General features: G+C 45.7%; 1 protein-coding gene across 4 annotated transcripts in view; it reads left to right on the top strand.

Moving 5' to 3' along the window:
* Positions 1-26965, top strand: part of u2af1 (U2 small nuclear RNA auxiliary factor 1) — an 84332-nt gene extending 57367 nt beyond the window's left edge. For 2 of the 4 annotated variants that reach the window (XM_059969041.1, XM_059969042.1), the window contains exons 6-9: positions 6981-7114; positions 16726-16818; positions 19965-20048; positions 25395-26965. In XM_059969041.1, coding sequence (XP_059825024.1) covers positions 6981-7114; positions 16726-16818; positions 19965-20048; positions 25395-25524 — 441 coding nt within the window. In that variant the 3' untranslated portion in view covers positions 25525-26965. The remainder of the gene's footprint in view (positions 1-6980; positions 7115-16725; positions 16819-19964; positions 20049-25394) is intronic. The other 2 variants (XM_059969043.1, XM_059969044.1) reach the window with 1 other exon arrangement.
* The last annotated feature ends 801 nt before the right edge of the window (positions 26966-27766 follow it).

Here is a 27766-nt window from a genome sequence, read left to right as displayed (position 1 = left end):
GCGGGGGGAGACCTTAGTAATGCACCTCCGACATCATTTCCACCCGGAGAGGGCGGGCGCTACGGATTTAAATGCCAGCACCGCAATAAATTAGTCTCGAAACAACTTACTGACTGCGTATCGTTATTTCAGCGCTGGGTGTAGCACATCGCTACATTGGTGACCCCGACGGTCCAAACAGGATTTGGACCAAAAATGACCAACTCTTCATCTGTTCACGCAGTTTCGCTAAAACTGCCGACTTTCTGGACACTGCGACCATGCGTGTCAAGCAGAAGCCCTGTTCCAGATTCGGCAGATATCCTCTGATTCCATGTGTTACTACCATGTGGTGAGTGCCCTTGACCAGCAGACGGCCGCCCAGGTTGCGGATTTCATACAGTCGTCCCCAGAAGAAGGCAAACATGAAGCATTCAAAATGCTGCTCATTGGGACCTTTGGCCTCTCATGGCGTGAGCGGGGTACCCGCCTGCTTCACCTGGATGGTTTGGGAGACAGACTGCCATCAGCATTGATGAACAAGGTCCTGTCCCTGGCTGACGGACACAAGCCCTGCCTCGTGTTTGAGCAAGCGTTCCTGGAGCAACTGCCCGAGGACATACCTCTGCTGCTGGCCGATGAAGATTTCAGCGACCCCCGGAAGGTGGCGGCCCGGGCAGACGTGCTGTGGAAAGCCAAGAGAGAGAGCGTGGCGTCCGTCGGTCAGATAACCAGGCCACGTGCCCAACAGCTGACCAAACCAGGCCCGGCAGTGGGGTGCATACAACACAGAGGCAGGAGTGAGGAGGACAGTGAACAGTGGTGTTTCTACCACCAGCGGTGGGGCACAGAAGCCCACTGTTGTCGCCCGCCCTGCCAGGGCCAGCTGCCGCTAATGACTATGGCGGCAGGCCACCAGGACAGCCTCTTGTACGTCTGGGACAAACAGTTGGGATGCTGCTTCTTGGTCGACACCGAAGCGGAGATCAGCGTCTTGCCCCCGACGGGGTACGACACCCACAACAGGAAGCCAGGACCCACCCTGAGGGCTGCAAACGGCAGCACGATACAGACCTACACCACCCGCACAGTGCAGCTGCAGTTCGGCACCAGCCGGTTCACGTGGGACTTCACACTGGCTGCTGTGGCCCAACCACTCCTGGGCGCAGACTTCTTGCGAGCTCTCAGCCTCCTGGTCAAATTGCAAGAGAAAAGACTGGTACATGCCGAGACTTCCCAGACATTCTCCCTGGGTGAAGCCAAGTTGCCGGCTCCACACCTGGACTCCATCATGCTGTCGGACAACGAATTCACGAATTCACCAGAATCCTGGCGGGCTTCTGGCACTGCAGTTCACGGCAGCCATGCCCAGGCACGGGGTATAGCACCACATTCCAACCCAGGGACCACCCCTCTGCGCCCGCACACGAAGGCTCCCCCCAGAAAAGCTCCGCCTGGTGAAGGAGGAGTTCAAGAGGATGGAGGAATTGGGGATCGTACGGAGGTCCGACAGCCCATGGGCTTCCCCCCTGCACATGGTGCCCAAAGCAGCCAGGGGTTGGAGACCATGCAGCGACTACCGCAGACTAAATGAGGCTACCACTTCAGACCGCTACCCTGTGCCACACATACAGGACTTTGCAGCAAACCTGCATGGGGCAAGAATCTTTTCCAAAGTAGAACTCGTCCGGGGATACCATCAAATCCCGGTGCACCCTGAAGACATCCCCAAAACAGCACTCATCACCCTGTTCGGCCTGTTTGAGTTCCTCCGAATACCGTTCGGCCTGAAGAATGCCGCACAGACGTTCCAGCGGCTAATGGACGCGGTGGGACGTGACCTGGACTTTGCGTTCATCTATTTGGATGACATCCTTATAGCTAGCAGTTGTCACCAGGAGCATCTATCCCACCTCCACCAGCTCTACTCCTGCTTGAGTGATTTCGGCCTCACGATCAACCCAGCCAAGTGCCAGTTCGGTCTCGATACCATCAACTTCCTGGGCCACAGAATTACCAAAGACAGGGCAACACCTCTACCCACCAAGGTAGACGTGATCCACCACTTTGCCTGGCCCAACACAGTCAAAGGCCTGCAGGAGTTCATTGGTATGGTGAACTTCTACCACCATTTCCTCCCCTCAGCAGCCCGTATCATGTGCCCTTTGTACACCCTAATGTCGGGTAAAGGCAAGGACATAACTTGGGACGAGGAGGCCGCGGCTGCTTCCGTTAAAGCCAAGGAAGCCTTGGCAGATGCCGCGATGCTGGTGCACCCCAGAACGGACATTCCGACATGGTGGACACATCCGACACAGCAGTTGGTGGGGTGCTGGAGCAGCTCATCGAGGGGCGCTGGCAACCCCTGGCGTTCTTCAGCAAGCACCACACAACTGCCTACCACCCACAGTCGAACGGACTGGTGGAATGCTTCCACCATCACTTGCAGTTGGCCCTCATGGCCCACCTGAGAGGACCTAACTGGGTGGACGAGCTTCCCTGGGCCCTGCTTGGACTTCGCTCAGCGCCCAAAGAGGATCTGCACGCCTCGTCGGCCGAGTTGGTGTACGTCGCACCCCTGGCCGTCCCGGGAGAGTTCATACCAGCCCCAAGGGGGCAAAAGGAAGAACCCGCAGCAGTCCTGGACAGGCTACGCGAAAGGCTCGGCAACCTGGCCCCCGTACCAACTTCACAGCACGGATGGACCCCGACCATAGGAAGGACATTCTGGCAATTGAGGAAGTGCAGCGTAGATTCACTAGGTTGATTCGTGGGATGGCAGGGCTGTCTTACGCAGAGAGATTGGAGAAATTGGGCTTGTACACGCTGGAATTGAGGAGATTGAGAGGGGATCTGATTGAAACGTTTAAGATAATTAAAGCATTTGATAGGATTGAGGCAGGAAATATGTTCCAGATGTTGGGAGAGTCCAGTACCAGAGGGCATGGATTGAGAATAGGTCAGTTATTTAAAACAGAGTTGAGGAAGAGCTTCTTCTCCCAGAGAGTTGTGGAGGTGTGGAATGCACTGCCTCGGAAGACGGTGGAGGCCAATTCTCTGGATGCTTTCAAGAAGGAGCTGGATAGATATCTGATGGATAGGGGAATCAAGGGATATGGGGACAAGGCAGGGACTGGGTATTGATAGTGAATGATAAGCCATGATCTCAGAATGGCGGTGCAGACTGGAGGGGCCGAATGGTCTACTTCTGCGTCTATTGTCTATTGACCCATGTACCCAACGACCTGCAAAACTGTAAGTTTGTGCTTGTGCGCAGGGGCGGACACTGGGCGCCGCTACAGCGGCTGTACGGGGGGCCATTCATGGTGATCAACAACAATGGGTCCATGTACGTTCTGGACATTGGGGGGAAAGAGTAGGTTTTCACGGTGGACCGACTCAAACCAGCCCATGTGGATTTGGCACAGCCGGTGGAGGTTTAGGCACTGCGGCGCAGAGGCAGACCTCCCAAACACAGGCTGATCCAGACTGTGGACATTGGGGGGGTGTATCGCCGGTTTTGGGGGGGGGGGGTGTTATATGGCGACCCACTTTCTGCGCAGGCGAACCGGCTCACAAATAGCCAGCGCGTGGGGGCAGATTTTGGTAATGCACCTCCGATGTCATTTCTGCCCGGAGAGGGTAGGCGCTAGGGATTTAAATGCCAGCACCGCAAAGTTTGAATAAACTAGTCTCGAAACGACTTATCGACTGTGTGTCATTATTTCAGTGCTGTGTGTAGTACATCGCTACAATTCGTGCCATCAGATTGGAGATTACCGAGATGTAATATAAGGTCTTGCTCCTTCTCCAACCTGAATGTGGCCTCATGTGTCAGTAGAGGAGGCCATGGACTGACATCTGGGAATGAGAAGCAGAAATGAAATGGGTGACCACTGGGAGATCCCTTTTTTCTGGCAAGTGGAGCTTGGCAAAGCAATCTCCCAACCTACATCAGGTTGCACGAATATACAGGAGGCCAACTGGACCGACTAGGCTTATACTCGCTGGAATTTAGAAGATTGAGGGAGGATCTTATTGAAATGTATAAAATTCTAAAGGGATTGGACAGGCTAGATGCAGGAAGATTGTTTCCGATGTTGGGGAAGTCCAGAACGAAGAGTCACAGTTTAAGGATAAAGGGGAAGCCTTTTAGGACTGAGATGAGGAAAAACTTCACACAGAGAGTGGTGAATCTGTGGAATTCTCTGCCGCAGGAAACAGTTGAGGCCAGTTCATTGACTATATTCAAGAGGGAGTTAGATATGGCCCTTGTGGCTAAAGGGATCAGGGGGTATGGAGAGAAAGCAGGTACGGTGTTCTGAGTTGGATGATCAGTCATGATCATACTGAATGGCGGTGCAGGCTCGAAGGGCCGAATGGTCTATTCCACCTATTTTCTATGTTTCAAGCATCGGATATAGTAAGTGACTCAAACAGACTCACAGGTGAAGTGTAGTGTCACCTGGAAGGACTGTTTGAGGCCCTGAATAGGAGTGAGGGAGGAGGTGTAGGGGCAGGAATGGCATTTGCTCTGTTTACAAAGTGAGCAGGAGAGAAGGATGTGTTTAGTGGTGGGACCTGCTCATTACAGCTTCCTCCGGTAGGTTATCCTTCCTGTTTTCCCCCCCCCTCCATCTATCAGAAGTGGTATGCCTACTATTAGGGAGATGGCCACGGGGTACTCTGCACTGACTGCCTATTCCCTTTTTACTCTCTTGACAGTGATCCAGGTACTTGCCTCCTGAAACTTGGGGTTATTGCCTCCTTGTAGCTCTATTTTTTCACCGACTGTTTCTTTCATTGAGCTGCAGCTCCAGTTCTTCTACTCACCGTAAAAGAATGTTCTTTTATATTGGGCATTGCTACCCCTTATGTCTCAGAGTTTCAAAAGTACATTTAATGTCAGAGAAATGTATACAGTATACATCCTGAAATGCTTTTCCTTCGCAACTATCCATGAAAAGAGGAGTGTCCCAAAGAATGAATGACAGTTACATGTTAGAACCCCAAAGTCCCTCCCCCCAACTCTCCTTCCCAATTGTAAGCAGCAGCAAGCAACGATCCTCACCCTACCAGCAAAAAAAAAAGCATAGGCACCCCCCCCCCCACCAAGCACTCAAGCTTGCAGCAAATCAACAACAAAGAAACAGACTTGCAGTACTCCAAAGACTTCACGTTTCACCCAGTATTCGACATACCTCGGGCTCTCTCACTAATAAGGGAGAAAGAGATGTCTCTATTTCACAGCGAGAGGGGAGACATAACAAGCAACTCGCTGGTTTACGATGTTAAAAGTCCATTGCGGTGCTTTTTCTGAGCTCTGTGCCCAAAGAACTCGGGTCTCTGGGCACATAGCCAAAGATCTTCCAGCCCCCACAACACACTGGTCTGGAGCACCAACCTTCGATCTACCCGTCTCCAGAGTCCTGAGATCCTAGGCTTCCAAAGGTGAGCCAAACTCTTAGGCCACGCCCTTGGCACGTTGGATAACGGCCGGTCGTGACGGCCAGAGAGCGGGTCCAATTCCTACAAAGAACCAAAGTCAACATGTAACTCCAAGTCAGGGTCTTCAAAAGAACCCAGAAAGGGGAAAATAGAGATGGAAGTAGATCTGTTTACAAAGATGCAAGCAAAGGAGTCGCCGTTTAGCGCCATCTTGACTTAAGCTTTGCCCTCCTTATGCACTTCTATCAAATCACCTCGCCGTCCTTCACTCCAAAGCCAAAAGACTTAGCTCATTCAACCTTTCCTCATAAAACATGCTGCCTAATCTAGGTGGTATTCTGGTAAATCTCCTCTGCTCCCTCTCTGAGGCTTCTGTGTCCTTCCTGTAATGAGGCAACCAGAATTTAATACAGTATTCCAAGTGTGGTTTCACCAGGGTTTTGTCAAGCAGTGACATTTATTTAGCGATACAGCATGGAGTAGGGCCTTCTGGACTTTCAAGCCGTGCCACCCAGCAACTCCCAACAAAACCAATTAACCCTAACCTAATCATGGAACAATTGACATTGACTAATTAACCTACCCAGTATGTCTTTGGACTGTGGGAGGAAACCAGAGCACCTGGGGAAAACCCATACATTCCACGGGGAGGACAAACAGACACTCTACAGAACAGTGCTGGAACTGAACTCCAAGCTCCGGAACGCCACGATCTGTAATACCATTGAGCTAACTTTATTTTGCAGCTCTTGAACTCAGTCCCCCAAATAATGAAGGCCAACATCCTGATTGCTGCTTTAACCATCCTATCAATTTGTATGGCAACTTAGGGATCTACGGACCAGCAACACAAAATCTCTCTGTTCCCCTGTAATTAAAAATTCTGCTATTAACCCTGTATTCTGCCTTCCAAAGTGCATCACTTCATACTTTTCCAAAGAAAAAAATGTTGTTATTCAACAACATTTAATACCGGATGTACATGTTCCGACTTACTTAGTAAGAGAACTTCCGATTTTTTTCGATACCTATCCATGATAACCCCCGCACATCCTCCCCTATACTTTAAATCATCTCTAGATTACTTATAATACCTAATACAATGTAAATGTTATGTAAAATGGTTGTTATACTGCATTGTTTAGGGAATAATGACAAGAAAAAGAAGTCTGCACTTGCTCGAACAGCAAGTGCTGAAAGAGCACTTCCACGTTTTCGTGATTCACGGTTGGTTGAATTCGCGGATAAGGAGGGCTGACTGTATAGCATAAAAAGCAGCCCCAGCACAGACCCCTGTGGAATACCACTAGTCACTGGCAGCTGATCAGAACAAGCTCCCTTTATTCTCACTCTTTGCCTCCTGCCAATCAGCCACTGCTTCATCAATGCCAGGATCTTTCCTGTAACTGGCTAAGCAGCCTACTGTGTGGTGCCTTGTCAAAGACCTTCTGAAAATCCAAATACGCAATATCAGCCGATTCTCCTTTGTCTATCCTGCTTGTTATTTCTGCAAAGATTCCCACTGTGAATCCCATTCTCCCACTCTGTTTTAGTTTCGCCATGAAGAAGATGCAGAAAAGGCAGTGAATGATCTAAACAACCGCTGGTTTAATGGACAGCCTATCCATGCAGAGCTCTCACCCGTGACTGATTTCAGAGAAGCCTGTTGCAGACAGTACGAAATGGGGTGAGTATTCACTTCTGTTACACAGCTCTAAATTTGGTCTCCCAAAAAAAAATTATAACTCAGCTGTCAAGCATTCAGCAAAAGTAAGTTGAAATACAGTGATGCAGAAACCAGCAAGAGGGGTTCTAACTGTGACACTCAAATGCATTGTTAAATTGGTTTATTATTGTCTCATGTACTGTGAAAATCTTTGTTTTGCATGTCATCCACACATTTATTGCAGTACATTAGCACTAGTGTTGCCACCATCAACATTGTAGGGATCTCCATTGACCAGAAGTTCTGCTGGCTCATAATGATGATGTGTACTTTGTGAGTGACTTGCCAGCTGACAGCTGATTAGCTACAAGGCATGATCAGGAGTGTGGTGCACTGGTCTCAGCAGGAAGATAGAGAGCCTAACAACAGCAATCTTTCTTTGAGTGTCAGCAAACCAAGAAGTGCAGGAAGGGGTGGTGGACACGCTCCTGTTTACATCATCGTCGCCAAGAACAATTCCACCATCTCTCAGTTACTTTATGTGGGAAAAATAATGCTGTTCCTTTACTATCACTGGGTCTAAACCTAGAACTGCTTTTCCAACAACATCGTGGCGGCATCTTCACGTGGACTGTAGTAATAGAAGGCAGAAGCTCACTCCCACCTTCTCAAGGGCATTAAATGTAGGTCATGCCATTGCCATTGAAGTCCAGTCATGAGAAGTGATAATGTCAAAAATCAAATGGCAGCATCAAAACCCTTCCATGTACCTGCAGGTGATCCCGATCTCCTCTGTATTGTAGTGTGAACAATCTGCAGAAACATAGTATGTACCCCGAGGACTGGGGGTCTGTTCTCAGCAGAGACCCGGACCTCACGACAGCAGTAGCAACGAAGAAGGCCTTCCTGGAGATTTCCAGATGTTTCTCAGTGCTCCCACGTCCATTTTTCATTGGATTAGGATTGCGCACAGCACCCTGCTTAACAGGTAACAGATATCAGCTCCGGAGTGTGAAGTCCACAATCAGCTCTTTTGTCTTACTGATGTTGAGTGCAAAATTGTTGCTGCGACACCATTCCACTCTTTGGCATATCTCGCTCCTGTACACCCTTTTATCTCCACTTAAGATTCTACCAACCAATGGTTGTATCATCAGCAAATTTATAGATGGCATTTGAGCTATGCCTAGCCACACCGTCATGGGTATAGAGAGAGCAGAGCAGTGGGCAAAGCACACACCCCTGAGGTGCACCGGTGTTGATCATCAGCGAGGAGGAGATATTGTCACCAATCTGCACAATTAGTGGTTTTCCAGTTAGAAAGTCAAGGATCCAATTGCAGAGGAAGGTACAGAGGCCCAGGTTCTGTAACTTATCAATCAGGATTGTGAGAATGATGGAGTTAAATGCTGAGCTATAGTCGATGAACAGCATCCTGACATGGGTGTTTTTATTGTCTGAGTTGTCTAAGGCCACTTGAAGAGCCATTGAGATTGCATCTGCAGTTGACTTATTGTTACAATAGGCAAATTGCACTGGGTCCAAATCCTTGCTGAGGCAGGAGTTCAGTCTAGTCATGACCATCCTCTCAAAGCATTTCATCACTGTAGATGTGAGTGCTACTGGGCGATAGTCATTAAGACAGCTCACATTATCCTTGTAAACAGAACAAGTGCTACACCTGCCCTTACACTTCCTCCCTCACCACCATTCAGGGCCCCAGACAGTCCTTCCAGGTGAGGCGAAACTTCACCTGTGAGTCAGCTGGTGTGGCATACTGCATCTGGTGCTCCCGGTGTGGCCTTTTATATATTGGTGAGACCCGACGCAGACTGGGAGACTGTTTTGCTGAACACCTACGGTCGGTCCGCCAGAGAAATCAGGATCTTCCAGTGGCCACACATTTTAATTCCATGTCCCATTCCCATTCTGGTACGTCTATCCATGGCCTCCTCTACTGTCAAAATGAATCCAAACTCAGTTTGGAGGACAACACCTTATATACCAGCTGAGTAGCCTCTAACCTGATGGCATGAATATTGACTTCTCTAACTTCTGTTAACGCCCCTCCTCCCCTTCTTACCCCATCCCTGACATATTTAGTTGTTATTTCTCTCCCTCTCCCCCTCCCTCCCCCCCAGCTCTGTATCACTTTCACCAATCACCTTTCCAGCTCTTAGCTTCACCCCACCACCCTCCAGTCTTCTATCATTTCGCATTTCCCCCTCCCCCCTCTACTTTCAAATCTCTTAGTATCTCTCCTTTCAGTTAGTCCTGATGAAGGGTCTCGGCCCGAAACGTCGACAGTGCTTCTCCTTATAGATGCTGCCTGGCCTGCTGTGTTCCACCAGCATTTTGTGTGTGTTGTTTGAATTTCCAACATCTGTAGATTTCCTCGTGTTTGCTCACATTATTCTGCTTAGGCACTAGCACAAGTATGATTGTTGCTTTTTTGAAGAGAGCCTAACATTAGCCTCTGAGATAAATCACAGGGTCACCAGGTGCAGCAGGGATCTTCACAGCTGTAGTTGTGTTCTCCCTTTCAAAGCAGGCGTAGAAGTTTATCTGGTAGAGAAGCATTGCTGCCATTCATGCTATTGGGTTTTACATTGCAGGAAGTAATGTCTTGCAAACCTTGCCAGAATTTGTCGTTTATCTGATGTCACCTCAAACCTCATTCAAAATTGTCTCTTCACCCTTGAAATGGCCCCCCACAAGTCATACCTGGTTTTCTGGTATGGATCTGGGTCAGCGGGTTTTAATGAAGTTGGTAACAACTGCAGCATACTCATCCAGGTTCGAAGATGAATCCCTGAATGCAGTCCAGTCCACTGATTCAAAGCAGTCCTGTAGGCGCTGCTTTGCTTCTCTTGTTCAAGCCTTCTTGGTCCTCACTTCTGGTGCTGCAGTCTTACAGCCAGATGATCAGGCTTCCCAAGTGAGGATGTGGAATAGCACGGTAGGCCTTCTTGGTGGTGTAACAATGGTCCAGTGTGTTGTTTGCTCTGGTATTACACATGATCTGTTTATGGTACTTGTTTAGTGATTTTTTTTTCTGACTGGCCTGGTTAAAATCTCCCAAAACAATGGTGAAGGTGTTAGGGTGCATTGTTTAATGCATGTTGATCTCATTGCTCAAATCATCTAAAGCCTGCTTGACATTTACCTGAGGTGGAATGTATACCACTACCAAAATGATCCCAGAAATCTCCCGTGGTAGTTAAAATGGACGGTACTTAACTGTGAGATACTCTAGGTCTGGTGAGCAGAATTGGGACAGCATTGATATTTTTCTGCACCAATAGGAGCTGATCATGAGGCATACTCCTCCACCTCTGCTTTTGAGAGACTCTATAGATCTATCCTGACAGTGTATAGTAAACTGGTACGGAAGTGGTTAACCAGGATTCCGTGAAATAAAGGACACACATGGTCCTAGATTTCCTCTGATTCAGCACCCTAGCTGTGAGATTATCGATTTTATTCACCAGAGACTGCACGTTTGCCAGCAAGATAGTCGGTATTGGGAGTTTAAAACGCGTTTCCTTAAAAGCACTTGTATTCCTGACCTGCAACCATGCTTCCTCCGTGGAATCCTGCGAGGACGCATCTATTTACAATCAGTATTGTTTCCGTCCATTTTAAGCACATTCCAAGGATGTGTCATTTAAACACATCCTTGGAAGCTGTTGTATTTTTTAGCTGTATCAGGCCGAAACAAGAGTATTTAATCATATCCATTGAGAGCTCTGCTGCCACGAGTCGCCCATAGGCACCTGCTCGTTCCCTATTATCAGTTCCACATCTGTTTGTGCAACATCTATTTGTTGACATTTAGGGTTATGGGTTTGTGGTAGTTTTACTATTTGCTTGTGGGAACACCTTGGCGTTGGGCGCTCCCCCTTTCATAATTAACTGCTTCCCTTGACGCATGTAGGCTACCTGCAAGTAGCTATTTCCATCTCCTTGTGATGTTGAAATTCGTCCTGGACCATTCTGCCCCCTATCAAGAACTACCTTCAGATTTGGAGTCTATGAAGTTGTGCCCCCTTCTCTCATCAGTTTATCTCCGAACCTGTTCATAGGTGTCGTTTGGAAATTTCACCCTCAGCCTTTCACACCAAAATAGTTCCAGTGAATCCTGGGAAAGTTGAAATCCCCACCTGCTCTGCTTTTGTGTGTCTCTATGATCTTTGTCTACATATCTCCTCTGTTCAGAGGGTTGTGTGTCTGTGTATACACAGCAAAGTGACTGCCCCTTTCTCCCTACTTTCCATCCATAAGCTTTCATTGGATGAGTTTTCTAGGATTTTCTCCCTCTGTACTGCCACAATCAGTAATGCAATGTTGCTGCCTCCGTCTTCAGAGATTCTGTACCCTGCGAGTACAGCAGCAGTATCATGTTTCTGTATGTTGATCAGTTGTCGGCTGTGCTGGATTGGATGTTGTGCAATGATCTGGAGGTGATAAGAGAGCTTAAGGTTAAGGAACCCTCAAGGAACAGTGATCACAATATGATCGAGTTCACTTTGAAATTTGAGAAGGAGAAACTAAATTCCAGTGTGGTGGTATTTCAGTGGAATAAAGGAAGTTACAATGGCATGAGAGGGGAACTGGCCAAAGTTGGCTGAAAAGGGAAGTTTGCAGGAAGCACAGCAGAGCAGCAGTAGCTGGAGTTTCTGCGAAAAATGAGGGAAGTGCAAGGCAGATATAAGTTCCATGTACCTATCCAGGAGTCTCCTAAAAGAGCTTATTTTATCCCCCTCCACCACTCTCACCAGCAGCCCATTCCACGTACTCACCACTCTCTGCGTTTTTAAAAAAAAACACTTACCCTTGATATTTCCTCTGTATCTGCTTCCAAGCACCTTAAAACTGCTGTCTTGTGTTAGCCATTTCAGCCCTGGGAAAAAGCCTTTGACTATCCACACAATCAATGCCTCTCATCATCTTGTTCACCTCTATCAGGTCCCCCCTCAAACTCCATCGCTCCAAGGAGAAAAGGCCGAGTTCACTCAAACTATTCTTATAAGGCATGCTCCCTAATCCAGGCAACATCCTTGTAAATCTCCTCTGCATCCTTTCTGTGGTTTCCACGTCCTTCCTATAGCAAGGCAACCAGAATTGAGCACAGTACTCCGAGTGGGGTCTGACCAGGGTCCTATATAGCTGCAACATTACCTCTCGGCTTAGCAGCTTTGAGTGTCCTATGGATTCAGACCCCAAGATCCCGCTCATCCTCCACGCTGCCAAGAGTCTTACCATTAATACGATATTCTGACATCATATTTGACCTACCAAAATGAACCACCTCACACTTATCTGGGTTGAACTCCATCTGCCAGTTAGTTTTGAATCCTATCGCTGTCCCACTGTAACCTCTGACAGCGCTCCACATTATCCACAACACCCCCAACTTTTGTGTCATCAGCAAATTACTAACCCATCCCTCCACTTCCTCATCCAGGTCATTTATAAACATCACTGAGTAGGGGTTCCAGATCAGACCCCGAGGCGCACCACTGGTCTCCAGCCTCCATGCAGAATATGACCCATCTACAACCACTCTTTGCCTTCTGTGGGTAAGCCAACTCTGGATCTACAAAGCAAAGTCCCCTTGGATCCCATGCCTCCTTACTTTTTCATTAAGCCTTTCATGGGGTATTTTATCAAATGCCTTGCTGAAATTCATATACACCACATCTGCTTTATCTTCATCAATGCGTTTAGAAAAAAATCCATCAGTCTCGTAAGGCACGATCTGTCTTTGACAAAGCCATGCTAACTATTCCTAATCATATTATGCCTCTCTGCATGTTCATAAATCCTGCTTCTCAGGATCTTCTCCATCAACTTACCAACCACTGAAGTAAGACTCACTGGCCTATAATTTCCTGGGCTATCTCTACTCCCTTTCTTGAATAAGGGAACAACATTTGCAACCCTCCAATCCTCCGGAACCTCTCCTGTCCCTATTGATGATCCACAACACCTCATGTAGATGTGCTCAACGATGGGGAAGGGCTTTACCTGTGATGGACTGGGCCATATACACTACATTTTGTAGAATTTTTTGTTCAAGGGCTTTGATGTTTCCATTCCAGGCTGTGACGTAGCCAGTCAATATATTCTCCACAACACATCTATAGACGTTTGTCGAAGTTTTAGATGTCATGCCGAATCCTCACAACTGCTGAGGAAGTAGAGGTGCTGATGTGTTTCATTCGTCATCGCATTTGTGTGCTGGGCCCAGGACAGGTCCTCTGAAATGATAACACCAGGGTATTTAAAGTTGCTGATCCTCTCCACCTCTCATCCTCTGTTGAGGTCTTGCTCATGGACCTCTGGAAGGCAATAGTCATCTCCGTGGTCTTGCTGATGTTGAGTAAAAGGATGTTGTTGGTGTGTTCTTTGTTAAACCTGAAGTAGTTTTCAATACTGAGTCTATATCTCAATTAGTACAGCCTGAGCTGGACATGCCCACTGTCTCATCATTAACATGACAACATGGCTCACAGCCTTTCCATTAAGAACACGGCATCCATAAAAAGTTAAGAATTAGGCCATTTGGTCCATTAAGTCTGCTTCGCCATTTCATCATTGTCAATCACCTCCAATATCCTGCCTCCTCTCTCTCCCCCCCTGCCAGTACCCCTTCATGCCTGACCAGTTAAGAATCTATCAACCTCTGCCTTAAATATACATAATGACTCAGCCTCCACAGCTGCCTGCGACAATGAATTCCTCTTCATCTCCATTCTAAAAAGACGCTCCTCTGTTCTGAGGCTGTGTCCGCAGGTCTTAGACTCTCCCACCATAGTAAACATCCTCTCCATATCCACTCTATCAAAAACTTTCACCGTTCAACAGGTTTCAATGAGGTCACCCATCATTCTTCTGAATTCTAGTGAATACAGGTCCTGAGCCATCAGACATTCTTCATAGGACATCCATTCAATGCTGGAATCATTTTTGTTAACCTCCTTTGAACCCTCTTCAGTTTCACCACATCCTTTCTAAGGTAAGGGGCCCAGACCTGCTCACATTACTCCCAAGTGAGGCCTCATCAGTGCTTTATGAAGTCTCAATATTACATCCTTTTGTATTCTTGTCCTCTTCAAGTGAACACTTAACATTGCATTTGCCATCCAAACCACCAACTTAATCTGCAAATTAACCTTTCGGGAATTCTGCAAAAGGACTCCCAAGTCCCTTTGTGCCTTAGATATTTGAATTTTCTCTCCATTTAGAAAACAGTCTGCACCTTTATTTCTTTTGCCATGCATATTGTATTCCATCTCCCTCTTCTTTGCCCATTCTCTTAATGTCTCAGTCCTTCTGCAGCCTCTTTGCTTCCTCAACATTACCTGCTTCTCCACCTATTTTCGTATCATCCGTAAACTTGTCCACAAAGCCATTAATACCATCATCCAAATCATTGACATATAACATAAGTGGTCCTACACAGACCCTTGTGGATCACCATTAGCCACTGTCAATGAATCAGAAAAGTCATCCTTTTTTCCCTCTATTTGCCTCCTGGCAAAATCCTGACAATTCTAGACAATGTTTATCACCCTCTGCATGCTCTATCCATGCTAGTATCTTGCATGAAATACCATGGACAGCCTAATGTGTGGCACCTTGTCAAAGGCCTTAAGAAAATTAAAATACAAGATCCATCGATTCTCCTTTTTCTATCCTTGTAATTTCTTCAAAGAATTCCTAGAGATTTGTCAGACAAGATTTTCCTTGAGGAAACAATGATGACTGTGGCCTATTTTATCATGTGCTTCCAAATACCCTGAGACCTCATCCTTAAATAATCAACTCCAACATCTTCCCTACCACTGAGGTCAGACTAACTGGCCTATAGTTTCCTCTTTCTTCTGCCTCTCTCCCTTCTTGAAGAGTGGAGTGACATTTGCAATTTTCCAGTCTTATGGAACCATTCCAGATCTAGTGATTCAAGAAAGATCATTACTGATCCCGCCACAACCACTTCAGCTACCTCATTCAGAACTCTGGAGTGTACACCATCTGGTCCAAGTGACTTACCTACCTTCATGTCCCTTTACATCTGGAATTTCTGCCATACTGAATACAGATTGTCACCTCTATTATATCCTAGATAATGGACTACCTTACTAGCAGACCACAGTATGTGTGACTTCAGAGCTGTGTGTCAGACATGGCTATAAGCAGCACCAGGGATTGTATTGCCTCCCTCCCTGCTTACCCTGTATACCTCACTGAGTCATGTCATCTGCAGAAATTCTGTGATGACTCCCGCAATAAAGTAAATAGGAGGATGGATACAGGTCCCCGGTGAAGGATTTTGTCAAATGGTGCAGGCTGAATCATCTGTTGCTCAACATCAGTATGACAAAGGAGATGGTGATGGACTTTAAGAAGACTAAGCCTGCACTGCTCCCTGATACATTTGATGATGTGGATGTGCTGAGGACCTAGGAGTACCTGGAGTGCACCTGGATGACAGACTTGAGTGGAGCACCGGCACTGAGGTCCTTTGGAGTAAGCAAGCCTCTCCTTCACGTGTTCTACCAGGCTATTGTGGTCAGTATAATCTCCTAATCGATGGTGTGCTGGGGCAATGGCATCAACTCAGTGAATGCCAACAGGCTCAATAAACTATTCTACCCCAGCCTCCAGTGTGTCCGATTTGACTCCTATAACAGCGACAACCTTTCTAATCAAAGGACCCTGTGGAAAATCCTGATAATCCTAGGATTTTTCTCACTCTCTGCATGCCACCTTAGCTAAACAGGGGAGCAGTTTTACTAATAGACTAAGACAACTGCACTATATGAAGTCATTCTTATCCTCAGCCATTAGGCTCTATAATAAGTTAACCTCCCTGTATATCCAGGGAAGTTATGACCCCCCCCCCCACCCCCTGTTAGACTTTGTAGTAACTTATTTTTATTCTTTCTACTTTTCTAATATTCATATTTGTGCACTTGTAATGCTACTGTGACACTGCAATTTCCTTTGAGATCAATGAAGTATCTCTCTTATCTAGTGTCTTCCACGGAGAAGACTGATGCAAAATACTTATTCAGCTCATCTGCTATTTTGTTACTCCCCATTACTACCTCCAGCATCGTTTCTCAGTGGTCCAATATCCACTCTCGCTTCTCTTTTAAGCTTTATGTATCTGAAGAAACTTTTGGTATCCTCTTTAATATTATTGGTTTGCCTACTTTCATATTCCATCATTCCCTTCATGACTTCTTGAGTTACCACTCCTCTTCCTATTAACCACACAGTACTACCTTCCAGGTGGCCCCTGGAAGCCAGCTGACCTAGCAAGTGGTGCAGGTAGAGTTGTTGGCAGAGTTTAACAAGTGTTTAGGTGAGCACTTTGGTTGTGTAGGCATAGCAGGCTACAAGTTTCTATTGGGAGCTGGGATTAATACAGATGGGTACCAACTGATTGGTGTGGATTTGTTGAGCTGAATGGCCTCTCTTTGCTTGGTATGAATTAGATGGAGAAGCAGGAGGTGGCAGGATAAGGTGAATGGGATTGGAGCATGATGGGAGTGAAGGGCTGAAGGGTCTTGACTATACCTGTCTTGATTTTGCTAAGCCGTGTAATGTTTGTTTTACAGGGAATGCACCCGGGGGGGCTTCTGTAACTTCATGCACCTGAAACCGATTTCACGGGAGTTACGCCGTGAGCTTTATGGACGCCGTCGCAAGAGGTCAGTTTTATGTTTTTTTTCTCGTGGCCACTCGTGCATGTGAATGCTGCAAGTGCAGTTTTGGCAGTAATGCATGTGTGATAGAAGTCTTTGAATCATGTGCAGACACAGTCAGAGGCCCAGCAGTCTGCATCAGGCATACGTGAGGATATAACTACTTAACTGGTATACAAGCTCCCCTTCCTCCGTGCATGCACAAACTGCAGACAGATATGCTGAATGTGTGGAACTGGTCCAATAAACTCAGTATAAATTGCAGTGTGGGAACAACCCAATCTGATAGCCAGTGTTTAACTTTCTGACCAAATAGTCCACATCCATTCATTAGTCACTTTCCCACATTCCTTTGGCCACCTGCTAACTGTAACCTCTGCAAGAGACTCCTTTCCTCTGAGCTCCAAAGACAATACAGCTATCCTACATTTAAACTTGCCCCTATCTTCATTCTGAACCCATTGTAAACTATCTGCTAACCGTTTCAGAATTGTCATTTCTTTGTCATATTGCCCCATAATCTGCATTCTAATAACAGAAGCCTCAGTCTTGCGTTTCTGTATTCCAGGCAACATTGCAGCCCATCCCATACCTTCTCTACCTCCAATTCAATACTGAAGTATCTGGTGCCTAAGGATTTAAATTAAGATGTTGCTATCTTCAGTATTAGTCTGTCTTGCACTAAATTCACACTTATATCAAGATCAGCTGAATGAGCTGCCCCTTGAAGATAATAGCCATGGCCACTCTCTTCAGACAGTATCTGATCAAATGTGACCTTCCACTGGAACAGGAAAACCCTTGGCGAGTTAAATGTTTGAAGTGAGGGAACAGAATGACTACATGGTGGATGACTGGATAGACAGTGTGTGGGAACATTAAATGTACAAAGGGATGGTGTAATGGGATAAAAGGAACTGGAATGAATTTTGGAATGTAAATGGGACTCAGTCACAGAAAAGAATAGTGCAGAAGCAAGCCTTCCTTTTTAAATGGTAAACCATTTAAACGCCTAGATCCATCAACCTGCACCCAGAGATCATAGCACTCTATACCCTGCCATCCATGCATGCACCTATACAAATTTCAAGAGGAATGTTGAAATCAAGCTCACATACACCACTTGCACTGGCAGTTTGTTCCATACCCACAGCCCTCTGAGTGAAGATAGTTTCCCTTAAACATATGTACTTTTCACCCTTTACCCATGATCTCCAGCTGTAATCCTACCCAACCTCTGTAGAAAAAGCCTGCTTGCATTTTCCCCATCTATACCCCTTATAACTCTGTATACCTCTATTAAATTTCCTCAATTTTCCACATTCCAGGGGATAAAGTCCTAACAGAATAACTCCAGTCCTGCAGTCCCAGCAACATCCTTGTAATTTTTTTCTGTACTCTTTCAACCTTGTCTACGTCTTGCCTGTGACCAAAGCTGCAAACTATACTCAAAGTTAGGCCTCACCAACATCTTGTACAACTTCAACATAACATCCCGTACACTCAATTCATTGATTTATGAAGGCCAATGTGCCAGAAGTTTTCATTAGGACTCTTATCTTTTGTGGCACCACTTTCATTGAACAAATGACCTGTATTTCCAGATCCTTTTGTTCTACCACACTCCTCGGTGCCCTACCGTTCACTGTGTAAGATCTACCCTGATTGCTTGTATCAAAGTGCAACCCCTCACACTTTTATGCATTAAATTCCATCTGCCTTTTTTCCAGCTGATCCAAATCCAACTGCAAGCTGTGATAGCCTCCTCACTGTCCACTACACCCCCAATCTTGGTGTCATCCGCAAATTTGCTGATTCACTTAACCACATTATTGTCCAAATCATCGATATAGATGTCAAAACAATGGATCCAGCACCAATCCTTGTGGCACTCCACTAGTCACAGGCCTCTTGTCACGCTTTACTACCACTCTCTGGCTTCTCCCAAAAAGCCAGTGCCTAATCCAGTTTACTACCTTATTTTGAATGCCGATGGACTGAACCTTCTTGACCAATCTCCGATGCCGGACCTTGTCAAGTGGCCTTGCTAAAGTCCATGTAGACATCTGCCTTGCCTTCATCAACTTTCTTGGTAACTTTCTTGAATAACTGTATTGATTAGATGTGATCTACCATGGTCTTGTATTGGCAACCATTGTTAAATGGTTCAGTCAAGCTTGCATTGAGAGGTTATGAGGTGCAGAGTGGGTGGAATTTTAGTGACAAGCAACTGGAAGCTTGATTCTGTTCATGCACTAAACACGTTCTACAGACTGGGTACCAAATCACTATTTGGTCTCAGTAATGTAGAAAATACCACATTGTGAGCAGAGTCAAATAATATCACTGAATGAGGAAGAAAGGTGGGTTGTAGATGCCTGTATTTGTTTTTAGAGGAGCAGTGGGATTTGGGGTGACCGTGTACACCATGGTATTGTAGAAGGAACTGCTCTACAGAACATGGGGTGATGAGGGAAAGGAGTGTCTGCTAGTACTGCAGATTGGTAGTGGTTGGTGATAACACTGACAGTGAAGAATATTGGATGGAGAACACTTATGTTTCATTGAGGGAAGCACAGTGGTGAAAGTGCACTTGGAAGTAAGCAGATGTGGTCAGTGATGGGGAAAGGAAGACCTCTAGAATAATATTGCTTAAGGAGAGCAGACTAATTCAGCATGGACTGGCATCATGGCATGTTCTGAATGTTTCTGGAGATGGAGAGAGGAGTGAGAGACCAGTCAAGGGGGCGAAGGTGCCAGTAAAGTTGAAAAGTTTGTAGTCCTGATAGAAGAAAGCAATCATAAAGCCCACTGGTCCTTTAGATAAAAAGAAGGTATACAATGTTTCACTGTCCCAGGGGGCATTGCTTGCACTCATCTGGACTTCAAAGATGGGGTGAATAGTGTTTACTGTGAGGCAGATGGAGGAAGGTGATGGGTGAGGATCAGATCAAGGAAGAAGCAGAGACCCTCAGACTGTCCTGATGAGACGGCAGTTGATGGTGGAAGTCAGATACTTGGACTGGAAAACCGATAGTGAGCCTGCCTCTTGCCCCTCTGCTCTCCCACTCATCGAGGCTACCTCCATTCCAAGTGTAATTACTGATGTTATGTTCTAACCACAATGCATCACCATTTCCCATGTATTTCAGCCAGCAGCACGGTAGCCGTGTGACCTCGTCTGGGGACAAACGGCTGCTAACCATCACCCCAAAGCACTTAATGGCTGCCATCAGGTGAGTAAGATCCTTCTTCAGTCTGAATGGCAATGACATGCATCAGACTAATTCCATTCTAGTTAAGTATTTGGGAGGAAGGGAGATGAGTGCCCCTAAAGTGGGTTGGAGATGACTGGGAATCAGACAGTGATCCTGGCTAGCACACCACTCACACTCAGTATGGAGATGCCCGTAGAACCCCTCATTGTCCCAATTTCAGTGATTACTCCCAACTCTGCTGTGTTATGTGTCAGTGAGCATGGCACCGGCCTGTCTCGGGACCGATGCTGTGTTGTGCTGAATTACACGCTTACTGTGGTCCCCTGCTCCACTCTGCTGAGACTATAGGGCGGCGGCTGAAGAGCAGACAGTGAGTGTCTGGGGCTGAAGGGCAGACGGTGAGTGTCTGGGGCTGAAGGGCAGACGGTGAGTGTCTGGGGCTGAAGGGCAGACGGTGAGTGTCTGGGGCTGAAGGGCAGACGGTGAGTGTCTGGGGCTGAAGGGCAGGCAGTGAGTGTCTGGGGCTGAAGGGTTGGCAGTGACAGTGGTCCTTTGCTATGCCAGTGCACTGTGTAGGTGAAAGCTTATGGGTGACTTTGATTCCCCTGACTTAAGTATGAATCAGGGCCAGCAATAATGTCCTTGCCTGCCTGTAAGGCTGAGATTCCTGTTTCTGAATCAGCCATATTTACATTGAGCATCAGGGAAGCCAACGTGTTTGCTCACTAATGTGATTGAGAGTCTTGAGCAGATTCCCAAGTTCATCAGTGATGGCCTCTGTTGGGAGAGGCAGTGGTGTGGTCTGTTCAGGGACCTTGTGCTTGGAGATTAGTCTTCTGGGCAGCTGTAGTTCATGCATGAACTTCAGGAAGGACTTGGGAGTGTGTTCTGGCACTATGCACAACTCAGTGCTATTTTCATCTCCCCCTTTCCTCCATTATCAAAAGGATATTTCAACTATATGGAATGGTGCAGAGTAGTGTTACTGAGGTGTTAGCAATTATGCAACATTAGAAAAGTTTGAAATCAGATGGGAAGAAATTGAATCAATTCTTGACTGTTTGATGTTGTACTGGAGATGGGATACTTCCATTAAAGGAATTTGGTAGATATCTTGTAAATAGTGTTAGAAATATTCTTGTTCAGAGGTGTAGCAGGAGGAGAAGCTGCTGATATAATGAGTGTGCTTTTCAGTGCAGAGGATGATAGTTGAACCAGGGGAAAATGTGCTTGTCCACAGGGTAAGTACAATGGCATCAGTTTGGGCTGTGGATCTGAGACTGAGATGGAAATATTGGAGAGCAGGATACTACTGTTCACCAGCACGCTGTTGCGATGAGAGACCGTTATAAGCTGTCTTATTAGCTATAAGGTGGGATTGGCCAAGTCTGAATTGTTTTCTCTGGAGCTTCAAATGCTGATGGGAGACCTGATATTTAATGCAATGCTGTGAATAAAGAAAACATTGGCTGGTGTTTTCTGGGACTTTCAGGTGTGGAGCTGTAAATGTGCTGCCTTGCTGTCTGTACTTGTAGTTGAGGTGATAAGGGTGGCAGATTGTGCCTGTGCTGTGGGCTGTCAGCTGGTGGGCACAGTGGGAGGACAAAGTGCTGTCCTACCTCAAGTTGCAGAATATTTCTGCCCATCTAACCAGGAAATTGGAATTTGTTTTTTATTGTCACATGTACTGAGATCCAGTGAAAGGCTTGTTTTGCATACTGTTCATAAGATTAGTTCATTACACTGAGCAATGGGAGTGGGTAGTACAAGGTAAAACAATAAAAACACAGAATGAAGTGTGACTGCTACAGAGAAAGTGCAGGTAAACGATAAGGTGCAAGATCATAATGGGGTATGGCACATGGATGAAAGGAAAACAGAGAACTATGTTGGAGGGAAGTGTTAGAGTAGATCATGGGACAAAGGGCCTGTTCTGTGAGGTAAATTGTGAGGTCAAAAGTCCAAGTACTTGGGAATTATTTAAAAGTGTTATAAGCTGTCCTTGTGTATGTGCTTTCAGGCTTTTGTATCTGCTCTACACAATGGGAGAGGGGAGAGAGGAGAACAGAGACTGTCTGAGATGATTGAGGTCTTTGATCATACTGGCTGCTTTACTGACAATAGACAGTGTCCATATAGGGAAGACTGCAGTTTCTTGTGGTCACTAACCAAGCAGATACCATACCAAGCCATAATGCATCTGGATAGAATGCTTTCTGTGGTGCATTAATAAAAATTGGAGCAGGTTGACAGGGACAAGCCAAATTTCTTTATCCTTCTTTGGAAGTAGAGGTACTGATGAGCTTTCTTGCCCGTGGTTGGACCAGGAACCAGGACAAGCTCTTGGCGGATGTTCACTCCTCGGAATTTTACAACCTAACATGGGCCGTGGGCATGCCCTTCTGGACGCTGCTTTCCATCACTAACCCCATACCCCATTTCTCTGAGAAATGTCACTCGTAGAGCATACCACATCCATATTGGCCATCTGTCTCTGCATTACCTTGGCAGTCCAAGTGCTTGTTTAGATCTTGCGTAGATGTGACAATTCCTGTCTCCACCCAACCAGGCAATACGTTCCAGACTCCAATCACCCACTGAGAAATTATTCCTTAGCTGCCCAATGATCCTCTTCCCCTTTGCCATCTAGTTTTAGCTGCTTTTAAAGTAGGAATGCTTCCTATATTTACATTATTCATTTCCATTCTAATTCTTCATACAGTACTGTGCAAAGATCTTAGGCACATATATAAATATGCCTATTCTATTCTATATAAATATATATAGAATAGAACTTTATTGTTATTGCTCGACGAGATTGTGGTGCCAGGGTGCCTAAGACTTTTGCACCATACTGTATTTGTCAGGAGTGGAGAGTGAGTTTGTAAATCTGATGGGAGCGAAGGATGTTGGGAATGGCATGGAGAGGTGGGCAACAGCTGGCAGAAAAGGAGTGCCAGTGATTGGGAGGGTGGCACAGATGCAGACACACTCAGCCCTGAAACACCAGGCAATGTCATTTGGTTTATTGATCACTACAGAATGTCTCTCTGGCGCTTCTGCTCCCTCTGCTCTCCATTTCCTACTTTCCCAAATATGATTCCACTCTCCCTGCCCCTTCTCACTCTTCAGTCCATGATAGAGTCCCTTATCTCAATCAGGTTTATTATCACTCGCATATGTCGTGAAAGTTTTTTTTTGTGGCAGTAGTACAAAGTACATAAAATCACTACAGTACTGTGAAAATGTCTTGGGCACCTTAGCTATATATAGCTATATATATTGCGTGAAAAAGTTACCTGGTTTTCTGCATTAATTACACATAAAATGTGGTCTGATCTTCATCTAAGTTCAGACAAACACAATCTGCCTAAACTAATAGCACACAAACAATTGTACATTTCATGCTTTTAGTGAACACATTGTTTAATCATTCACAGTCCAGGCTGGAAAAAGTATGGTTACCCTTGTATTTAATAACTGGTAGAATCTCCTTTAGCAGCAGTAACCTCCACCAAACGCCTCCTGTAGCTGGCGATCAGACTTACACAATGCCGATGAGGAATATTAGATCATTCTTCCACAGAAAGCCATCTCAGTTCATTGATATTTCTGTGATACCTTGCATTAACTGCCCTTTTCAGGTTTTGCCACAACATTAGAGTTGGGTTAAGGTCTGGATTCTTACTTAGCCAGTCCAAAACACCGATTTTCTTCTTTTTAAACCATTTTCTTTTTGATTTACACTTGTGTGTATTTCGGCTCATTGTCTTGTTGCATCATCCAAATTATATTAAGCTTCAGATGATGGACCCACTACCCTGAAGTTCTCCTGTAAAATGTACTGTTCCCTCAGAACAGGATTGCAAGCTGTCCAAGCCCCGAAGCAGCAAGCAGCCCCAAACCATGATGCTCCTTTCACCATGCTTCACAGTTGGGATGAGGTTTCAGTGTTGGTGTGCATATCTGCCAAGAAGTTCAATCTTGTCCCATCTGTCCACAGAACATTGTCCCAGAAGTGATTTGGAACATCCAGGTGGTTGTTTGGAAAATTTGAGATATGCAGCTGTGTTTTTTTGGAGAGTAGTGGTTTTTTCTGTGGTTTTTCTTGAACACCATTCTTGTTCAGTGTTTTCCTTATAGTGGACACATGAACAGAGACTTCAACAAGTTCTAATGATTTCTGCAGGTCTTTTGCTGTTATCATTAAGTTCATTTTCACCTCCTTCAGCATCGAACACTGTGTTCTTGGTGTGATCTTTGCAGGATGCCCACTCCCAGGGAAAGTAGCAATAGTACGGAATTTCTGTCACTTGTAGACAATTTCTCTTACTGTGGACTGATGAACACTCAGGTCTTTAGAAATGTTTCGTAGCCTTTTCCAGCTTCATGCATCTCTACAATTCTTCTTCTAAGGTCCTCTGGAATTTGTTTTGATCGAAGCATTGTGCACATAAACAGATCTTTCTTGAAAAGCAGGCTCTGTCAGTAACCTGACTTGATCTGTCTTCTTTTATAGGACAGTGTGCCTCGACAACCCGCACCTCCAATCTCATCTCATTGACTGGAACACCTGACTCCAAATAACTTTTGTAGAAGGTCTCATCCCAGAGCTTCACATCCTTTTTTGAACCTAGACTGCAGTTGTTTGAATAGTGTACTCAGTGTTGACAAGTAGTACAATTATTTGTGTTATTAGTTTAGGCAGATTACATTTCCCTATTATTGTGACTTAGATGAAGCTCAGACCACATTTTATGATTGATTAGTTAATGTAGAAAACCAGGTAATTGTAAAGGTTTCACAAAATTTTTTCTCGCAACTGTATGTAAGCCTAAGACGTTTGTGTAGTACTGTACCTGTCTGGTTCTCCCTCAGCTCCATTCCAAGTATAACAAACCCAACCTATCCTGTCCTCCCTTCTAACTGAAATGCTCCACCTAAAGCAACAGTCTTCTCTGCACCCTCTTCAGTGCAATCACATCTTTCCTTTGGTGTGGTGACCAGAATTGTCCACATTTTGTTTTATATGATTGTATTATATTCTGTGCTCCAGATAATGAAGCTAAGTATTTCGTATGCCTTCAACAACACCCTATGCATCTTGCCAACTTTAGAAATAGTTGGGTTTGTGTTCCTTGGTGCTCCCCAGGACCCAATCCATTATTGTGTCTGTCCTGCCATTACTATTCTTACTTGACTTTGTCATGTCAATTATCAGAATTAATTTCAATCTGCCATTGCTCTGCCCACCAGGGCAAGCATAAGCACTGTTACTGTTTCCAGTCAGCATAGTGACCAGAGTACTTTCAGCATTTTCTGCTTGTTTTGATGTTGTTTTAATGGCTTTGTACTTTGTAATAGACACAGATCAAGATCAAGATCTCGTGAGCGCAAGCGCTCCAGGTCACGTGAGCGTGGAGGCCGCGGTGGCCGGGATCGAGACCGTGATCGTAGGCGTTCCAAGGATCGTGAACGATCTGGGAGGTTCTGAGCATCTGACAACAGTGTGCATGACAGCTCTTATAGAAGGACCACAAACCAAGATGTGATTGGAATTTAATACTTTTTATGTTCAAGTTTAACATAAACCTCAGTTTGTTTCTTTTTGATGTCCAATAAACCTTTTTAAAATAAAGACAGAGCTGATGCTAGCTGATTTGCAATACCAGTTCAGCTTCTTGCTAATAATCTGGTTTTATGTCTGAATGGATATCTAATCCCTCCTGTCTTGTTCTCCCTCCTCAAACTCACCTGCTGTCATTTCTTCCCCCTCCCCTCCAGCCATCTTGTCTCTCTGCTTTTGCTGTCTCTCTTTCCTCCTTTCTTTCTCTCTCTTCTCTTTCCCTCCCTTGTTTCTCTCCCTCATTTTTCATTTCCTTTCTTTCTCTCCCTCCCTCCCTCTCCCCGTCCACTCCCATGCACCTTACAATTAACTGATTGCCTGAACAGGTTCAGGAGAAAGTTTCCCATTTTCTTTGGCCTTGCACATAAAGGTCATCCTGTCATCCTGCAGAATGGTGGGACCTGATTTGGAAGGTGTGTTACTAATACATCCTGACACCAATCCTCTAATTTTGCTACCTGTACCATTTCCGTAATTAGATGATGCAAAAAGTATCCATGCAGGTAATGTCCTGGCAACACACACAAAACGCTGCAGAAACTCGGGACGTAAGGCAGCATCTGCGGAGGGAATCAACAGTCGACGTTTTGGGCCAAGACCCTTCAACATGCCTTCCTTGAGATGCTTGAATTGATACTTGACACTTTGTTGAAGCAATATGTCAGAATTGGAGCTTGAAGTCCAAAGCTGTTTGGATCTGGGGTTTGGCAGCCTACTCACTATATCCCTCTGTATTTGTGTGCACACATGCAACCCCCAGTATCTTGGAGTCTCATTAACTGGCAATTGATATACTAACATTTTAAATGGATGTTGTACAGAAAGTAACACGAACAATATGGGTGGGGGGGGGGGGGGGAACTTACATGATCCCACCAAATACTGGATGTGCTGATGTTAACAATGAGTTACTGTGCAGAAGTCTTGGGATCTATGTTTCCAGGATTGATAAATGAGTGTGGACTTCTTGTGGGGGAATTTGAGGTTTATGTTGCACATTTCTGGATTCTGGTTACTTTTGTTTTTGAGCAGTTTGATCGGGGCAATGGATGTGGACTGGGGTGCTTCGGCATAGAATACCCTACATTGATTAACAGCACAGTGCTGAACTGAATACTACTGGTTTGATGTTTGATATTTGTGTTCCCTTGCTGTTTGCGCAATTTGTTCCTTTCATGTTGGTGTTTGATGTTTTCTTTATGGGCTCCACGGTGTTTCTTTGTTTCATGGCTGCCTGCGGGAGGACGAATTTCAGCGTTGTATTCTGCATACATACTTTGACAATAAATATACTTTGACGTTGACTTCACCCACTAGCAGTTCTTTCCAACATTGGACACAGATCTGTGAGATCTCACCATCTCAGCATGTAATAACACCTGGTCAGCTCAGCACACCAGGGCACCAAGTGTTTGAAGTCCTGCAAAACTCTTGGCAAATGCAGACAGGCTCTCCTAGTCCAGAATAATAGTAGTGGAGTGAAGATTGGCTCACCACTGAAAGGCATCTACAGAGGAGGTGTCTAGCTTCAGTTTTGATGCACCACTTTGTTCTGTTCAATCACTTTGAACTGACTGGATTAGGACTTGGTAATGAACCAGATCAGGTGGTCACTCTCTGTGGGAGACTATTTCAGAGACCGTTTCAACTCCCTGACCAGATGGGAAAATATTTAATTGGGGGAGGGGAATTATAATGTTATTAGGCAGGAATTTAGGGGATAAACTGGGAACAAGTGTACTTGGAAATGCACGACAGGAATGCAAAGGTTCTTTTGGGAGCACTTGCTGGGGACTGCTTCTTCCATTGAGGCAGGGAAAAAATGGTAGGGTGAGGGAATCATTGTTGATGAGATGTGGAGCACCTGGTCAAGAGGAAGAAAGTTTATGGTTTAGGAAGCAAGAAGCAGACAGGGTTAGACCATAAGATATAGGAGCAGAAGTAGGCCATTTGGCCAACCGAGTGCTCAGCCATTCAATCATGGGCTGATCCAATTCTTCCAGTCATCCCCACTCATCTGCCTTCTCCCCATACCCTTTGATGCCCTGGCTAATCAAGAACCTATCTATCTCTTCCCTAAGTACACCCAATGACTTGGCCTCCACAACCT

This window comes from Hypanus sabinus, chromosome 4 (genome assembly GCF_030144855.1).
Source record: "Hypanus sabinus isolate sHypSab1 chromosome 4, sHypSab1.hap1, whole genome shotgun sequence".
Taxonomy (NCBI): Eukaryota; Metazoa; Chordata; class Chondrichthyes; order Myliobatiformes; family Dasyatidae; genus Hypanus; species Hypanus sabinus.
This window is presented reverse-complemented; position numbering and strand designations above follow the sequence as displayed.